The 18,272-nt window shown below is 31.6% G+C and overlaps 1 protein-coding gene across 1 annotated transcript in view; it reads left to right on the forward strand.

Annotated features, from left to right (window-relative positions):
• The first annotated feature begins 1,596 nt into the window (after positions 1-1,596).
• LOC115885775 overlaps positions 1,597-18,272 on the forward strand; it is a 135,034-nt gene continuing 118,358 nt past the window's right edge. Inside the window, exon 1 of the mRNA XM_030904788.1 lies at positions 1,597-1,729. Coding sequence (XP_030760648.1) covers positions 1,687-1,729 — 43 coding nt within the window. The 5' untranslated portion in view covers positions 1,597-1,686. The remainder of the gene's footprint in view (positions 1,730-18,272) is intronic.

Below are 18,272 nucleotides of genomic sequence, written 5' to 3' on the forward strand. Positions count from 1 at the left end.
AAATGTCAAGAAACAAAATACCAAATTAAAATAGTCTATGTCTGTGTGTGGATTTTAAAATGGAAACAACCATCAACAATGTTAACCTCCGCCATAATTTGTTTGCCTTAAAATCTCTGTTTTTAGGTTTTCTTGTACAAAAAATGTCTGGCAAAAGCAAATTCATCGTTTAATTTAAAAATGTAGGTACTTTTATATTTTTAGTGCCCCTTCTATATACCATTATTTGTTGCTACAAAATATTTTTGTTTGAAATCTCTATCATGGTTCTGAAAATAAAATATGTAAATTAGTGTAAGTAGAACGCGTTCTTATGAGTTTAAAAGCTCAACAGCTGATAAAAACATATATTTTTAGTTAACAACGCTATGACTAGCCAACATGGCGGAATTTTAATTCATTATTTTATAAAATTGACATGGAGTCGGATACAAATCATCTACATTATATCATATTTGTGTCTAAAAAGAGAAAATCTCGTGTTTATGGAAAACGAATCGACAATAAATGGAAACCTTGTTTCCAAAATATTTCGATTTAGCCCTATCTGTGTAGAAAGTTTGAACTATTCACCTGTCAACAACGCCAATCAAAACTTCTGGTCAAAATAATAACATCAAAACATGTATTCCATTTTAGAAAAAAGAGAAAAAAACCTATTCTAAAAAAAAAGCATTTTTCTTCAGTCTCCTGTTGGGTATGGGTAGTGCCTGTTATTACATTTATTCCTAAAAAAATCATCTCTGTAATGCATATAACAAAATATTATAAAATCGCATAAGAAAAATATCTGTATTTGTACTCACCATATATGTCCTTCCTTCTGCTTTTTTAATTATAGTACTATAAAAACTTGAAGAATGCTAAAATGCAAGAACTGCAGAACAAAATCTAAACATTAAAGTAAGGTTATGTTCTCACATTTGACAGAATATCAAATAAATTATGGAAACTTTTCAAACACAAAACGGGTACAACATCTGTAAATGTGAGCCACATGTGTTTCTTAAAAGTTTCGAAAAATTTGTGACACTAAGGTCTTTATTGTTATAGCTTATGTAGCGAAACCATATTTTGGTAAAATGTTTCGAATCAAAAACCGATTTATGTTACGAAACATATGTATCAAAAATGTGACGAAACTGTTTCGTAATGTTTCTCAGCAGAAATTTTGTTTCGATTTTGTGTCTAAAAATGTTACTTGGGAGATGCCCGACGCACTATTGCCGGGCCTTGTATTTTATAATCACCAATAAATAATAAAAATTTAGATATTTTGAAAATAAAAATTTAAAGCGAAGTGAGAAATAATCATTCATATACAACATAATATCAGTAAGATGGTGAGCGTAATATAACGTCAAAAATTTTGCCAATCGTGCACGCTGGCCTTTCCCATCAAGTCACCAACGCGCTTCATAAAACAAGTAAAAGTAAACTGTTCAAGGCAGCTCGAAGAGGTCAAAATGTCAGAAAGGTCTTTCGGAGGAAAGGTCCCGACCCGGCCGTGACCTCTGAGCCCTTCTTTATAGACAACCCACGATGTTATTTGTTGCAGTTAGTGTACATATACTGTTTGTGCAATAGAGTTATGACACCAAAAAATAAAAATAGTATGTAATATAATAATACCCTTATATAATCAAATTATAAAGATAAAAAAATCTATATTACCAAGTGTAGAGAATGATAAAAATGCTGTCATTTGAAGTAGAAATGTTTAAAAATGGTAAGTCTTGATTAGTTACATTATTTTAATAATAGTTAATTAAAAAATCCTACCAGTAAATTTCTTTTAGTAATTTCTAAGAGTTATCCCATAATTAATATACCTACGTATTAACTTGATATTCAGAGATTTTTCTTAATTTGCTGTATATATTCCTTTTTTGTTGGTTTAATTAAATTACGATAAAATATTAAACTTTATTACGACTTCCTTTCTACTAAAAAATATTAAAAAACAATAAGTATGTATGTAATTTCCTCTCATTAAATTAAAGTATTGCTATACAGGGTGGTCCCAATTGTATTCCGGAAACTTTGTCAGCATATTCTGTACATAAAAATAAGTAAAAAAGTTTGTACAAATGTATGTCCTAAAATGCGGAGATACAGGGTGTAGAAGTTTCATTTATATTTCGCTTTTTTTCCAAATAATTTGTGAAGTAATGTCAATATTGGGATGAAAATTGGTGTCTGGGAGTGTTTTGACATGAGAAAAATGATTTTTATGTCAATATGACTCCTATTTGTAGAGGGCACCACCTACATATTTTTTAACTGGTTTGAAGAGTAATAACTTTTCGTCCGTACCTGTATAAAACTACTGAGTAAAAAATATACATTTACGACGTTTTTCACATAAAAAGGTTTCTTTTTAAAAATCGTTACGAGTAGTTCTCGAAGTATTGGGAACCGAAATTATCAATGCTTGTCATCATTGATATTAATTAAACATGTTGACTAAATAGTTATTAGATTGAAATCATAAATTTAAAATGTTTTTGTGCAGCAAGTTCAACAGTAACTGTTTTATTATCATCAAAGAAAAATCACTGATTAATTTAAAAAAATTAAGAATTGCCCAAATTTATCATTTCAGTCAAATATCTATCTACTCAACATGGTTATTTTTTGTCAATAATGACATGTATTAACTATTTCCATTTTAAATATCTTGTGAACGGTCGGTCGTAGCGATTTGTATTACCAAGAGACATCTTTTATGCAAAAAATCACAGAAATGTATATATTTTCACTCAGTTTTATACAGGTACGGACGAAAAGTTATTACTCTTCAAAACAGTTAAAACACATGTAGGTGGCGTCGACTACACATAGGAGTCATATTGACATCAAAATCAAATTTCTCATGTCAAAGAACTCCCAGACACCAAATTTCATGTAAATATTGACGTTACTTCAGAAATTATTTGGAAAAAATCTAAATAAAAATAAAACTTCTACACCCTGTATGTCCGAAACTAAGCATTTTAGGACATTATTATACGAACTTTAAAATATTTTGATTTTCATAATATGCTGCCGAAATTTCCGGAATACAGTTCCGATCACCCTGTATTTTACATTCTTTAACATATTAAATTTTTATTTAATTATTTTTAAAGGTAAATATACAGGGCGAATCTTAAATAATTGCAAATATTTTCAGGGCTGGTAGATCTCAATAAAAGAATCATATTTTCTCATTACCGTTTTTCAAATAAGTCCAAAACAATCGAGTTATTTTACTTTGAAAATTAAAAGAAAAAATTTAAAGTTTTGAGATCCACTGGATCCATTCTGAGTTTTCTTTAACTGGAAATTCAAAAAATTCAAAATTTTCAAAAAAAGAAAGAAGAAAAGAAGAATATCCCCTAAAGATATTTGCACTTATTTAAGACTCACAGTATATAATCAAAATATCTTACAAAAAAGTAAGTTTGCATTATAAGTTGGATTTGAAGCCCGCTTAATCTTGATACTTTTTCATCATACTGTATAAATTAAAGTGTTTTCTGAAAAAAATAATGATTGGATCAACATGATAGGTTGCACATAGTTAGAACTTTTTATTGTTAATCTAAGGTTAGAACATATTATGCGGAGTAGAAAATTAAAAGGTTGATTGTCTGTCACAGTGTTGTTTATTTCAATGAGTATATATAGTCTGTCCAGCCAGAGATATGACAGTAACAGTTGACTGTTATTTTAATTAAAGAGAAGATTCTATAGTATAAAAATATAAACTATTCATATTGAAAATTTATTTTTAATTTTATAGTTTATTTTTGTTGGTTTTATATTTTTATTTATTTTATTTTTAATTATAAAAAAAATTAAAATGTGTACTACTCTTTTTCTACCAAGACATCATTTTTAATATACAGGGAGTGCGAGAACTAGTTAATTTCTCAATTATTTATTTTTTAACATTTAGATATTATTTAAGAAAAAAAATAAAAATACATTTATTAATATAGATCAGGGTCCTTCAATAGTGCGTCGGGTATCTGTAGCTCCTATAATAAAAAACTTAGAAATTTGTAAACCTCAAGTACCGTAAAATGGGGTTACTTGGGACGTCGGGGTTACTTGGGACGCAACTTAGGTTTTTCTAATTTAACTGGCGGGAACAACGCAAATATAAACAAACCCTTAATTTAATGTTTTGGTTCGTTAAAGAACAATGTGTTGATGATTTAATTAAACGAATTCTATATAAAGTGATAGTATTTTACTTATATAAAAAAAAATAAATGGGTGGCGGGAAGCAAGCTAAAATAAGTGGTCGAAAACTTTATCTGTAAGAGGCAGTCAAAAAGTAAACAGGTAAGTCCAATTACATTTCTTAGTTAGTTTTATGTTTCATAAATAATACCAATGTATTGCTCGCGTTTAGATAATTTTTTAGATTGTAAAATATATTTTTTTAAAAAAGTCATGGTTTGGGGTAACTTGGGTCAACAATTGTCCCAAGTTAGCCGTTGGCCCAAGTTACCCCATGTTATTTAATCGATTTTGTTTTCAGTGCTCTCCACATGCCAAGAAAATATATTCGCAAAGTAGGCTCTAAAAATATCACGACTTTGAAGAAAAAAAATATGGAAAGTGCCATAGAAGACATACAATCTGTAATGTCCTATAGAACAGCGGCAGACAAATGGAACCAAATCAACTTTACAGAGCAATGTAAAAATCAGAATTTAAAAAGATAAGGAAGACCTACAGTTTTGAAAAAAGAGGAAGAAGACGAACTTATCAGAGGCAGTTTTATGAGAAAATCTACGAAAAACAACAAACATTTTGTGTTCCCAGATTTAGCTCATGAGTACGATATCACAGAGGATAAAATTGTGAGAGTGTTAAAAGCAGAGGACGTGAGCATTACTAGAGGCCGCCATACATTTAATGGATTAAAAAATACTCGTTGGCTACAATAAAGAGAATGCAATCGATCTATTTTTCTTGTGTTTACAAAATGTTTTTTTTAGTTCCCTTTTGTCCTTACGATTCAAATCGTGACTTTGTTCCTATTATGTTTATTGAAGAAATTTTACATTTTCTAATGAATAAATAAATATTTCTAATAAGTTTACGCTAAATCGAGTTTTTCTTTCCTCTAAATAATTATCTGAGAAAAAAATTTCAACTCATGATGTGTGTTAGTGTATTTTTTTATTTTTTCAGCTGTCCCATGTAACCCGTGAGTAGTTTAACATGCATTTTTGGTATAAAACCGTTACAGTCCCATTTAACCCCAATGCGGGGAAACTTGGGACAGTAAATATGTTAGTTTTTTTTTATAAATATTCTTACATTAGGAGCCATTTATGATGCTTTATAGGTTAAATACATGTGAAGGAAATTTTCTACACATAAATTGTTGCTTTGTCTTCACAAAAACATTTATAAATTACCACATGACTAAAAAAATTATAGTGAATTTGTCCCAAGTAACCCCATTTTACGGTATGTATTATTTAGGATGTATTTCAGGAAAATATTTTAAGTTCTACATGGTCTTCAAAAAAGTGTGAATTGATCCGGATGGTTTTTTTTTAAATTGGACACTTTGTATATTATTGCATTTTTCTACTTCTTTTCTAATCATTTTACATAATCCTAATATAAGGTATTATAATATTTTGATAGTTTCAGAGATATTAATAAATAAACAAAAAAATATTTTTTTCAGCCTTTCTTAAAAAAATTATTGAACATACAAGGATTGTCCTGAAATCACAATTATACTAGGTATTTACTATAGTTGGCCTGTACTTACTTTGCTATAAATACCGTAATCTTAAACCATACAGGGTATATAAAATTATATGCCAAACTTTATAAAATATAAAACAGTTTTTCATCGTTTTTTTTTAATGAAACACCTTATATATTATTCCTTTGTTAGATGGAGAATTAAAAAGTGAACAGTTTTTGCATTTAAAGTATTTTAAAATTGTTGCCGGTTTTGAGGATATTCGTGGATCCGCCGTTTTTTTTCGATCATACGATATCATATTACATATGAATTTTTCAAACAGTAATTTTTATCAAAGCCATCTAATGATTTTGGTCTGGTATTTTACCGTTCAAAGAACCATATGTAATTAAACCACGAATATTTTTTGCAAAACCGCTAAAAAAATATAAAATACTTTAACTTTAAATACACAAAATGTTATTTAAAAATGTCATTTTTTAATTCTCCATCTAACAAAGGAATCATATACAGAGTGTTTCATTAAAAAAATGAAGAAAAACTATTTTATATTTTAGAAAATTTGGCACATAATTTTAAATATCCCGAATCTATGGTTTAAAATTACGATGTTTATAGCAAAATGCAGACCAACTATAGTATAACGTTTTTCAAACATTACCACTGCAAACGGCACCTTTTCATCGGTAGAGCAGTCGTGCATAAGGTACCTATTTCACTGGAGAAAAACTAATTAACAATAAAAAATAAAAAATATAAATATTGGGCGCCAGGCATGAACAGAGAAAGAAAACACAGTTGTATATTACTTAAAACTAATAACTATATTTATTTATGGACTCTGTTGATAGTAAATGACATTGTTGAACTCTAGTTAGTGGTTATATGTCGAAGAAAGTTATGTTAAAAATAATATTAAATATGTTCTATGAAAAAGACTACGGAAAAATATAATATAGATAAAGCTATAGAAAATATACAAAAGGGAGCATTACTTTATTTAATTTGTCATCTTTTATACGATACTAAATCTGAGATGTTGAAAGCCGTAGATTCTAGAACCTATGTCCGGTAATTCATCTTTAAAATCACGAAATAATAATATACATAGAAAGTAATACCATTACAAGACATGTTCGCAATGAAACTAAAATCTAAATCGTATTTCAAATACTAATCTGACATAAGTAATTTAACCACTAAACATAATGTCTGGACGATATTATTCAAGACTGAAAATGTTGAAAACGTAAAACATAAAAGCAGAACTTAAATCTAAACTTAGCTGTTGGTTCTTGAGGCAATCCTGCTTCAAACAGTACAGCGTGACTGTGGGACTTGTATCTCTGCACTCCCTCTCGGCTTCACCGTTAGCCAATACAAGGAAAGGGACCAGAATGAGTACACCATGAACCAATATAGCTGTAACTATCGACTAGGCTTAAAACAGGATCAAAGCAGCATGAGGCTTACGCTACGTCCATACTGAGGCAATCTAAACATAGGATAAACTATCCGTACATGGGAACTACGCCCCTACATAGAACATCCGTCCATAGGACACCTGTCCATAGGAATCACTACCCGTACATAGGATAATGTCCGTACCTTGGACCCTAAAAATACCAAACTCTTTTTTAAAACCAAACAAGGTCAAAATAAACCTACCTTGAAATACTTCCGAGGGCTCAATAAGGCAATTGTCCTGTCTTCTATTCAACATTCTGGAGGACAAAAGCAAAACGCCAACGTGCCAGCAAATACCAAATACGAGTTGAGTTGGGCCAATCCAAAACTCTACCCTAAAAATACTCAGTAATAATAACGAATCTAAAAAGAACAATATATCACCTTTACCTGTAGCTTCGAAATAGCAGCTGATTCAGGTTATGCAACAAGATTTAAATAAGTACCATTTCTAAAAGCCGGGTTGCTGATGACGATAGCCGGCAAATCAAAAGTGAGGTTAAAGCGCAGAGAGGCGCCTTGAAACGATGTTGACAGCCCTCCACAGAAGCAGTGAAACGATAACAGGGTTGTCGACTAGAGAACGTAAAAATTACGCCAAGCGTGTCAAATAAATTATCAAGCCTGAACGATACGGAATCCGGTGATAATACGCCAGACATCATATATCATATATAAAAGACATGTAACGAACTAAAAACGTTACAATAGTAATACTATAGTAAATATCAAGTATAGTTTGGATTTCAGGACATTTCTTGTATTTTTAATATTTTTTTAAAAGGCTGATTTTTTTATTATATTTATTAATATCTCTGAAACTATGAAAACATGTTTAATAATATCTTAAAAATGCAATAAAATAGAGCGTGTTTTGTTTAAAAAAATCATCACGATCCGTACCCATTTTTTTTCAGAGACTCTGTTGTTGTAAGTTAAAATATATTCCTGAAGATTAAAATATATTCCTTTAAGATTATATTAAGATACATCCTAATACATACTTTAGGTTTGCACTTCAACAAAATTCCTACGTTTTTATTATAGGAGCTACAGATCCCGACGCACCCTCTATTTGCCGGACCCTGTATTTATAAAGATGATATTAAAAATCCTACTCATATTTTTTTGGTAATTTAGTAAGTTGCTATGAAGCTAAGAGTTAAGAATAATTAAAATACGTATACAACAATCTTATGGTAAATTACATTACATGCTTTAACCGTCACAACCATAGTCTGCTTAATGTACAGGGTGGGTCAAATTCGACGCTTTTAAAGGGAAACACCCTTTTCTGTAGGAGATAGACGAAAACTAATATCAGTGTCTGGAGCTCAATTTTTATCAAAAACATGATGGTGAAAACCGCATATCGATATGTGTTACCGTTTCGGAGTTACGGGGTGTTTTTCAAAAATATGTATTTTTAACAAATCACTGTAACTTTTTTGCTATGTAAAATTTTGTATTTCTATGAAAACATTTCCAAAGCACGTTTTTACGTAGAATTGAATGGTTTAAGTATAATTTTTTTTAAATTAATAATTTAAGAATTATCAACAGAAAATTTGATTTTTTATATGGGACATCCTGTATATTTTTAACTTATTGAAAAGAATTTAAAATTACCTTTCCAAAAATATAACACACTTGATATTTTGCTCGAATCCTCTTCGAGATATAGAGTATATAAAAATTCGCCCGCTTTAAATAAATAGGCTTTGAACGGCACCGGCTGTAATGCAAAAAAATTCTAGCTGTGAGCATCATTTAAAACGAAAATATTTGCTATGAGAGATGCAGAATTTTATAACAATTTAAAATATATTTAACCAACATCAACACATTTAAACTATATCTAATAACAATAAAAATAAATAGCAAACCAAGACATATGAGATTCTGCTACAGGTGTTCAACATATCAACCGTCTTCTGTTATGGACAGACGGGGCAGTTTTTGAAAATTTCTCGCGGAATTCATTAACTCAGTGGGGGTGAAAGATACCCTCTCATAACTGCTAAGTACTTTTAATTCTTGTCTAGAATATACGGAAGAATAAGGAACCTTTATTCTTCCGCAAATATATCCATAGGATTAGATCCATGGGCACTAAGTCAGGGGGCCTCGACGGCCAACGACTGGGATCTTGGTTAGCTATCCAATTATTTTTGAAATTGGCTGCAAAAATTTACTGATAACTTCATCGTTCAGAGGCGGTGCGTCGTTTTGCTGGAAAAATATGTTTTCGAGTTCCATTAAGGGCATATCATCATTAAGGGGTCCAAAGCCTACTTGTTAAAAATGGCGAACTTTTAAAAATTCTGTATTTCGAAGGGAATTATAACGAAATATCAAGTGTGCTATATTTTTGCAAAGGTAATTTTAAATCCTTTTCAGTTAATTAAAAATATAGATGGTGTCCCAAATAAAAAATCATTTTTTCTGTTGACAACTCTTAAATTATTAATTTTAAAAAAATTATACTTAAACCATTAAATTCTACGTAAAAAGGTGCTTTGGAAATGTTTTCATAGAAATACAAAATTTTCCATAGCAAAAAAGTTACAGGGACTTGTTAAAAATGCACATTTTTGAAAAACACCCCGTAACTCCGAAACGGTAACAGATATTGATGTGCGGTTCTCACCATCATGTTTTTAATGAAAGGGTGTTTCCATTTAAAAGCGTCGAATTTGACCCACCCTGTACATATTTTCTGAAAAATATTAATTATTATATCGACATGCAACTTACATATATTTAAGACATTTTGTAGAGAGTGTAAAATTATAAAAATGGATCCCTCTTAAAATGTTTCTCTATATTCAAGTAAGTGTATAGTCTGCTCGATGAAACAATATAACCCTTTAACACACACCACTATACCTTTAGTTTGGAAATAGACTCTGTATATAAAAAGATATATTTTTAATTTAAATACTATGGTTTCTTTGCAAGAAAAATCTCAAAGTGAAAACCTAATATAGAACATTTTCAGAACAGTAAGTCACCCTGTATTATTTAAATTTTTATTATTGATCTTGATTTTATAAACATTAAAATAATATGCATCATCCTTCATTACCTTAATGTCCGTTACCGTTAATCAAAAGAAAGTAATGGAACTTAAGTAGAAAATTGTCAATTCCAGCGTAAGAAATAAGGCGGATTTGAAAGTCTGTCAATGAAAGGAATGGTTGTATCAGTTGAGATCGTTACTGCACCTTTCCTTAAATGTTAAAATTAAAACTAAATAAGATATTAAAATTCATAATAATTATAAGCAAACAATAAACAGAGTTCATTTGCAACAGTCATAATAAACTAATGAGTATATACCGTGTGACCAAAAAAACTGCTCCAATTAACCTTAGGTATAAATGGCGGTCGATAATATACACTAGTGATGGGCATTACGATTCTTTTTAGTGAATCGAATCACACGATTCAATTTCTCATATTGAATCGACTCCTACGATCCGTTCATTTGACCGAACCACATGCACAATTTACGTTTCATGGAAACAAGATTGCAACCAGCACTACCTGCGATAATTTGGTAGGACAATTACTTAAGGGACCAGAAAAAGAAATATACAGTACTTTCATTTGTTTTTCAACACTTTATGACACTGGCGTAATAGGATTCATTATTTTACCAATAATATTAATTGTCAATCCAATTTATATATACTATTTATTAAAGACATTTTAATACAAATTTAATATTTTTAGAGTCATATTTTAATTCCGATTAATTCCGAGTAATCATAATAAATAGTAGAAATAAACATTGATGATATTCCCCATCTAATTTTACATATAAAATGACAGCGATCTTCATTTTACAATCATCACTGACGCCGTGTTTTTTTTTATAACATTGAGCAGTGGCCAAAAATATTTATTTGTATAAAAACACGATTTCGTCTTTTAGTCCGACATTTAATAGTCGGTAATATTATTTTAACAAAAATATTAACATAAAAATTAAATACCTTACAGATGCTCCCGTACTAAGCACAGTATAAATAAGTTTATTTCTTGTAAATAACTTTCTTATCGTTTGCATTTTATGCCCATGATGCTTTTGTTCAAGTCTAAATATTGGTATGCTTGCATATATCCCCGCCGGCGCCGTGCCGTAGAAACGAACGATCGCATTGTGATCCGATTCAATTCTCACGATTCTTTTTTACGGCTCAGCGTTCAAATTTTATGGATCCGTGCTGGCCACGATTCATTGTGATCCGATTCTTTTTTACGGCTCATCGTTTAAATCTTATAAATCCGTGCTGGCCACGATTCAGTTGAACAAACCCATTGTAAGCAATGGATCAATTCTCACGATTCTTTTTTACGGCTCATCGTACAAATGTTATGGATCCGTGTTGGCCACGATTCAGTTGAATAAACGGGATTGCAAGCAATGAATCGAATCTCACGATTCATTTTCATACTCGTTCAAATTCCATTCCGTTCATTCCTAACCTCGAATATACACCGTATAATTTTACTTACAAAATTATCAGCATATAAAACATTGGAATAATAGATATAAATAAGTGGCAACGGCCTAGCTACGTTGAAACACCGGTTCCGATGGACGGGTGACCGGTTCGAAACTCTGTATCGTGCTGTTGTTCAAGGGAAAAGTGTAAAATCTATTGATACACACTGCTCATTCACGCCGGTTCGAGGCCGGATGAGATCGGATATCTCATGAGTAAGAGTTAATTTAGACACTTCCTAAGTCGGTAGGCCACTGACCATGATATGGACGAGGACCGCGGTTCGGATTCCGCGTAAACAAAGTAGGCCCCGTCCAGATTAGCCCTGGCAGCAAAAAGGAGACGTTAACTGAAATCTTTACTTTTACTTTACTTTATAAATAAGTAATTTTAAATCTAAATTATACAAATTATAAACGTTTTATTATAAAGCAATAAATACAGAACAGTGGGAAAGACACCACCTACGTGCTGAGCCTTATCCAGGTTCAGAACATATACGTATTATTTACAAATATACTCAGCCTAATCTCCAAAAAGTGAAGCCCAAACAGTGAAAGAACAATATGGAATTCTGCATAAGTCTATTTCACCCGGATATTCATTTAACTGCGCATGCCTCACCTGAAGAAGTTTTCATTGGTCGATGTTTTTAAAGGGAAGTGGTTGACTGACATTTCACCTAACCTTCAATTTTATTTATATTTTTATTATTTATAACACATTATCATGGAGTTGGAAAAATACCAACAAATAGTTGGAAACAATAAACTAAACAAAATCACTCTTTTACGCGCACAATTAAAAAGTAATCCAAACAGAACTAAAATAACAATCAATCGGAGTTTGGCGCAATCGCCGTTCAATCCATATCCGGGTGAAATAGACTTATGCAGTTTTAATATGGAGCTGGGTTATGTTGTCTTTTTCTTACGGCACAGAAACTGCACACGGGGTTAAATAGGGAAACCTGAGTATATTTGTAAATAATACGTATATGGTTCACGAGATGGTTCAGAACTCCAATGTAAGAACATCAAGTAGGCGAGTCATGAGCTTGAGGAATGAGGGCTATAATAGTGAGGTTTTTACAATAGGATTTAACCTCAAATCCAAGGAGGAAATAGAGAAAAAGAGATATATCGTCTATTATAAATTCGGGACAACACCGGTATCAGATCCAGAGCTGCAACAAGTTAATTTTAAAAAGACTTAAGTTCTGAACATCTGCACCGATTGACGTGAAATTTTAACAGTGAGTAGTTATGAAGATATATATAAGAAACAAAAGTTACATAGTAGCGATGTGTGTTTTCACCCTGGGGGAGAGTACCACCCCTTTCCGGGGGTGAAAAATAAACCACCCATTTTAATTACAAAAATCAATAAAGGGATGCAAAAAACGTTCTATAACATTTTTTCAGAAAATAATACTTTCCTAGTTATTTAGGATTGAAAATGTTGATTTTTCATCTAAAAACAGCATATTTTTTGCCAATTTTTATAAATAACTCGAAATCGACTGCATATTTTTTGCCATTTTTTATAAATAACTCGAAAACCTTGCGTTTTATCGCAAAACTCATATAAAGCAACAAGCAAATGAAGCTTTTGGAATAGCTACACGATCCATTTTTTGTTGACTACCGTAGGTGTAATAATAGCTGAGTTATCATTCTGTAAACGTGATTTTTTATTTTTCGAAAACTGAATTGCAACATTTTACCGTAAAATAATCGCGAAAGAACAAATTTTTCGAAGAAAATGGATATGACCATTTTTAAAGTGCTTGAAAAGACCTTTTAAATGTCTTTTTTAAAGGTCTTTCCAAGTTCGTAGCTCAAAAACTCGCGGAGTTATGAAAAAAATTATTGTTAATTTTTTCCGAAAAAATGAGGTGACCATGTGAAAAAAAACAACCACCTAAATAACTCGGAAAATATTATATATAGAACATTTTTTGCTTAGAGTTCATCCCTTTATTGATTTTTGTAATTAAAATGTGTGATTTATTTTTCACCCCCGAGAAGGGGTAACTTTTGTTCCTTACATATATCTCTATTCACTGTTAAAAGTTCACGTCAATCGGTGCGGGTGTCAAGAATTCGGAGGTAATACCGTTGATTGAAAGAACTGTGGTAATACCCTATTTTTATCCTCGCTTACTGGCCTATAAATCAATATAATTACCCTCAAGTCAAGACAACCTTTTTTTAAATGTTAGCATTAATTTTCTTGTATTACCAATTAGGGGCGATTTTCTTACTAAGAATCATATTATTAATTTATTGTAGGTATAGATGAGAATAAAACCACTTAAAACAAAACGATTTATCTTCAGAATAACTAGGTAACGATAATATAATCAACATAAAACTAAAAGCATATAAAACATAAAAACAAAACTTATATTAAATGAAATTTTGTGGTACTTTGTACAGGATGATCCATTTTCGCGTGTTTTACAGGGTTTCTCCGTTTATGAGTAGAAGTACAAAGATGCGGTTTTCACATTACTATGCTACTTTTTTTATGAAACTAAAAATGGTACACTAGAAGTACTAGCCCTCTTAGTTTATGAAATACAAGGTGAAATTGCAATTGTTGCATTTTTCAACTCCCCTTATATCTCGGCTATTATAACTTATCGAAAAGGTGAAAATCGAGCTCCATCGATATTTCCAAGTGAATATCATATACCGTACGATCGAAAATGAGCGTACAGAAAAGCAACCCTGTTATTTAAATATAACTTAGGTCTTCACCTTTCTCTTCTCCTCAGTTTAACTAACCGGTCAGTAAAAGCTGGTGCATCCTGCGTGTCCGGCAGCGGAGAGTGACCGCTTGATATAATGCGCCGTTTCCGCTAAACTGCGTGTTTCATTGAAAAAATCGCATCATGTAGTTCATAATGGAACCGTATTTACTAATATTTCTGATATTTGAGGGTATGAGAAAAATATATTGTGATTTTTGACGGTATTTAATATAATGACGGTATATACGTTATACAGGGTGGCGCACCTCATTTGCCTCGGTTGATTACACGAAAGCGGAAAGATATAGAAACAATTTTTTTATGGTTATATGTAGAGAGGCAATGTGCATAATTTAAAATTATTTTCAAATGTACAGGGTGTGTCAAAAAAAATAGCATTTTAAATTTAAATCTAAGATTGCCATGGCTGTGTTAAAACCATTAATTTTTAATCAAGGAATTTTGGAAAAATATATTTGCTCTAATGTTTTTCGTGTCTTTTTTTGGCCGGTTAAAAGATGCACACGGGATATAGAAAACTCCATGTAAATTTTGAAAAGGTTATATATTATGTATATTATCTCCCCAGATGATTTTACGCAAAAATTGTATGAAACTTTTTTGAACAGGTTTTAAAGCTGTACTGTCATCTAGAATTTCGTTTTATTTGGAATAGGCATCTAACAGTTATTTGCAAAAATCTACCTTCAAATTACTAAAAATTTATAATACGGCCCAGATAAAGCTACAATACTATATACTACAATAAAATACAAGCAAAAATATGATTTTGTCATTGTCAAATTCGATATCACATTTTTTATTGTTTACAGGAATTTATGTGGTTTGAATAGGGTGGTTAATGTTTTTCTGAATTGGAATGATCATCTACAAAAGAATTAGTTTAACTGAGTAGTAATGTTTGCGATGTATGACTTGTTTGCTGTTCATTACTCGATTACTCGCGGGCCTCGTTAATGTCACATATATCCACAATAATTTAACATATAAAAAAATATTTGTAAATAAAGGGACTTTATTAAACTATACTAACTAATCAAATGTTTACATAATTCCCCATTCACAGCCAAAGAAAACAATACAAAGCTGCGTTAAGGCTAGAATCTTAAGCATTCAACAGAGATGTCGTTTTCAGTCCATCTAAATTTCAGTATTTAATATGCCCATAAATACAGTTTTTGAGTGTGCTCCACAGGAAGAAGCCGTTCGATCCTGTGGTCTTTTCCTACTGTATCGCCAATAGACAGGGGTTGGTGTTTTACTTTTCTTCAACATGAAGAATATTCAAATTATTTTTTTCCTGTTCAATTATTTTTGCCTTCACACTTCAATGTGCTTAAAATCTTAGTGCCTTTGGTTTTAAACCTCTGGTTTATTCTTTGGCTCTTTAATATATCGTTTACTATGCCTATCAAGCGAGGAGTAAGAGTTCGAGTCAGGGCAAAAACTTTTTTATTTTATTTTCGTTTATATTCTGATAGTAAAGTATTAAATAATTCTAGTGATTCAAAAAAAAAACAAATATTTAAAACTTTACTATATCCGCTGTTTCAGAATCTTTATCGCGGAATGTGCAGCAAAGACTTCTTCGATTAAGGTTGAGCTTATTCAGGTAGTACTTGTCAGCCATATGTCCTATCAAGAGACCTGACATAATCCGCACTTTATTCTTGCTAAGCTAAGCTAAGTTCTTTTGTGGTTTTAGAATTATTTCTTTGGATAAAGGCCTTACTATGTCTGTACCCCTATCTGTTTCTCCATTTGGCATTCTGCTTTTCCCTTATCCAGAATTTTACTGCATTACGGGTTAGGTTAGAATTTGGGTTATTTTTTGGGGTCTGAATCAAGGTAGTAGTCCGATGATCCTTGCTTTGCTAGTTCATCGGATTTTTCGTTGCCTTGGATGTCGCTTGAATCCCAGTTCATCCAGGCATTCCCAGACCAGTCTCGACGATAGATATGACCTCATAAATGCCCTGAATGTCGCCCGACTGCATATATTGATGAGCTTACTTGAGTAAGCTCTTCTGTTGTTTTTTCTCACGCATTGAAAAATGACGAAGATATCTGTATGGTATACGGTTGAGTATTTACATAAGGAAAGTGATAAGCTTGCCCTTGGTCTTTCTCCAAATACTCCAGCTCCTGTTCCATCAGCGGTCTTTGACCCGTCTCTATACCAGGTTACTCCGTCCTGAAGGAATGTTGTATCAGTCCACATTCCTCGATCTATTTTATTCACCTCGAATGGGTTGTAGTGGTGATAAAGGGGAGTCATTTGGTCCGATTTCATTTCAATTATATACTTGTTCCTTTCCTTTTATCTTGGCGGTTGAATAGGCACGTAGTCCTGTGTCCTTTTGCATCAGCCGTCACTTAGTATCATTACTACAAAAAATATATATTTTTGCATAAATTATCTGAAAATGTACCGGGATATTTTGAAATTAAAACAAATTGTAATATAATTTCCATTTATGTAATATAATACTCGAATTAATATTTATTGGTTATATAAAAATTATTAAATATTATGATTCCCATATCAGTGAACTTAAGCTTTCCACTGCTCTCAATAAAATTAATTGGTCTATGCACTGTTACCGTTTACAGATCGATGGTGGTCAAAGACGCGTTGAAAGTATAACGAGAGGAAGGAAAGTCGACCTATTGGCGATAATTTTGTAAGAGGATGTTACTTTTAACCATCACTTGTTAAAATATAATTGCTTCACCTACTTTATAATAACATAAAGGCATATTACTTTTATAAAAAAAAATTACAATTAAAAGAATAGGACATTAAAACGTTTTAAGAGAGCACGTAAAATTGTAATGTTATTTAAAATGTTCAGTTTTAAGAGTGGCATTTTTGATGTAGAATGTAGAATGAGTAAGAGGGGGGGGGTTAATCACTGCGACCTTAAAGATCTATTGTGCCCCCCTTCCTTGAGTCATCACATAGTCTATATGGCATTTTTGAAAAAAAGCAACTCTATCCAGTCTATTGTAAACATGGCCGTGCCGTGTACAGGGGTGCAAGTGGTACAAGGGGTACAAGGCACCAGGGCGCAAAGCCCAAAGGGCACCAGATCAAGTTGTTTGCCATCGTAATATACAGAATTAAAAAAATATATTATCCAGATCATTAAATATTAAATGAATCGCATTAAGTAGCCAGGAGATGCCTTGAAGCACAATCTTGGAGTATGTTTATAATAATCAAACTCTGCTTTTCCTAATATGGTCTAATATGGTAATTTTAATAAGAATAAATCTACCGGGGACATTGGCGAGTGGAGAACGCTAATTTTCAAATTTTAAAAAAATAAATTTATCAAAAACTATTTGAGTACCATTATGCATCAGAAACGGTTCAATAACCTAGCTTTAATCTCTATAGAGATACAATTTCATTTAGTCCCTATTTTATTTTTTGGCATATATTATTACATAAATAGAATAAGTTAAAAATTCCATTTAAGTCCAGAGTGTGGTCACCTAAATAAACTATATGGTCACCTAAACTATGGTCGGAAAACTATGGGAGGACTTTTCTTAGTTGTGAGTCCTGAGAAACTTCTTCGAGTCATTCGAGTGTCTCAGACCGTTGCAGAATTTCCATTCCAGGTTACAGATGGAGTCTTCCAAGTTCTTGAGTTCCGGAATCCAAACGATACAACACAGTGAAACAGCTTACATGTTGCTTACACCTCACTTTTTTATAATCTATCGAATGATACTAATCTTATCGCAAGGGTAAAATTAAGCTGAAGCCAAGGAT

This window comes from Sitophilus oryzae, unplaced genomic scaffold (genome assembly GCF_002938485.1).
Source record: "Sitophilus oryzae breed Bouriz unplaced genomic scaffold, Soryzae_2.0 scaffold_41_pilon_pilon, whole genome shotgun sequence".
In the NCBI taxonomy this organism is placed as follows: Eukaryota; Metazoa; Arthropoda; class Insecta; order Coleoptera; family Curculionidae; genus Sitophilus; species Sitophilus oryzae.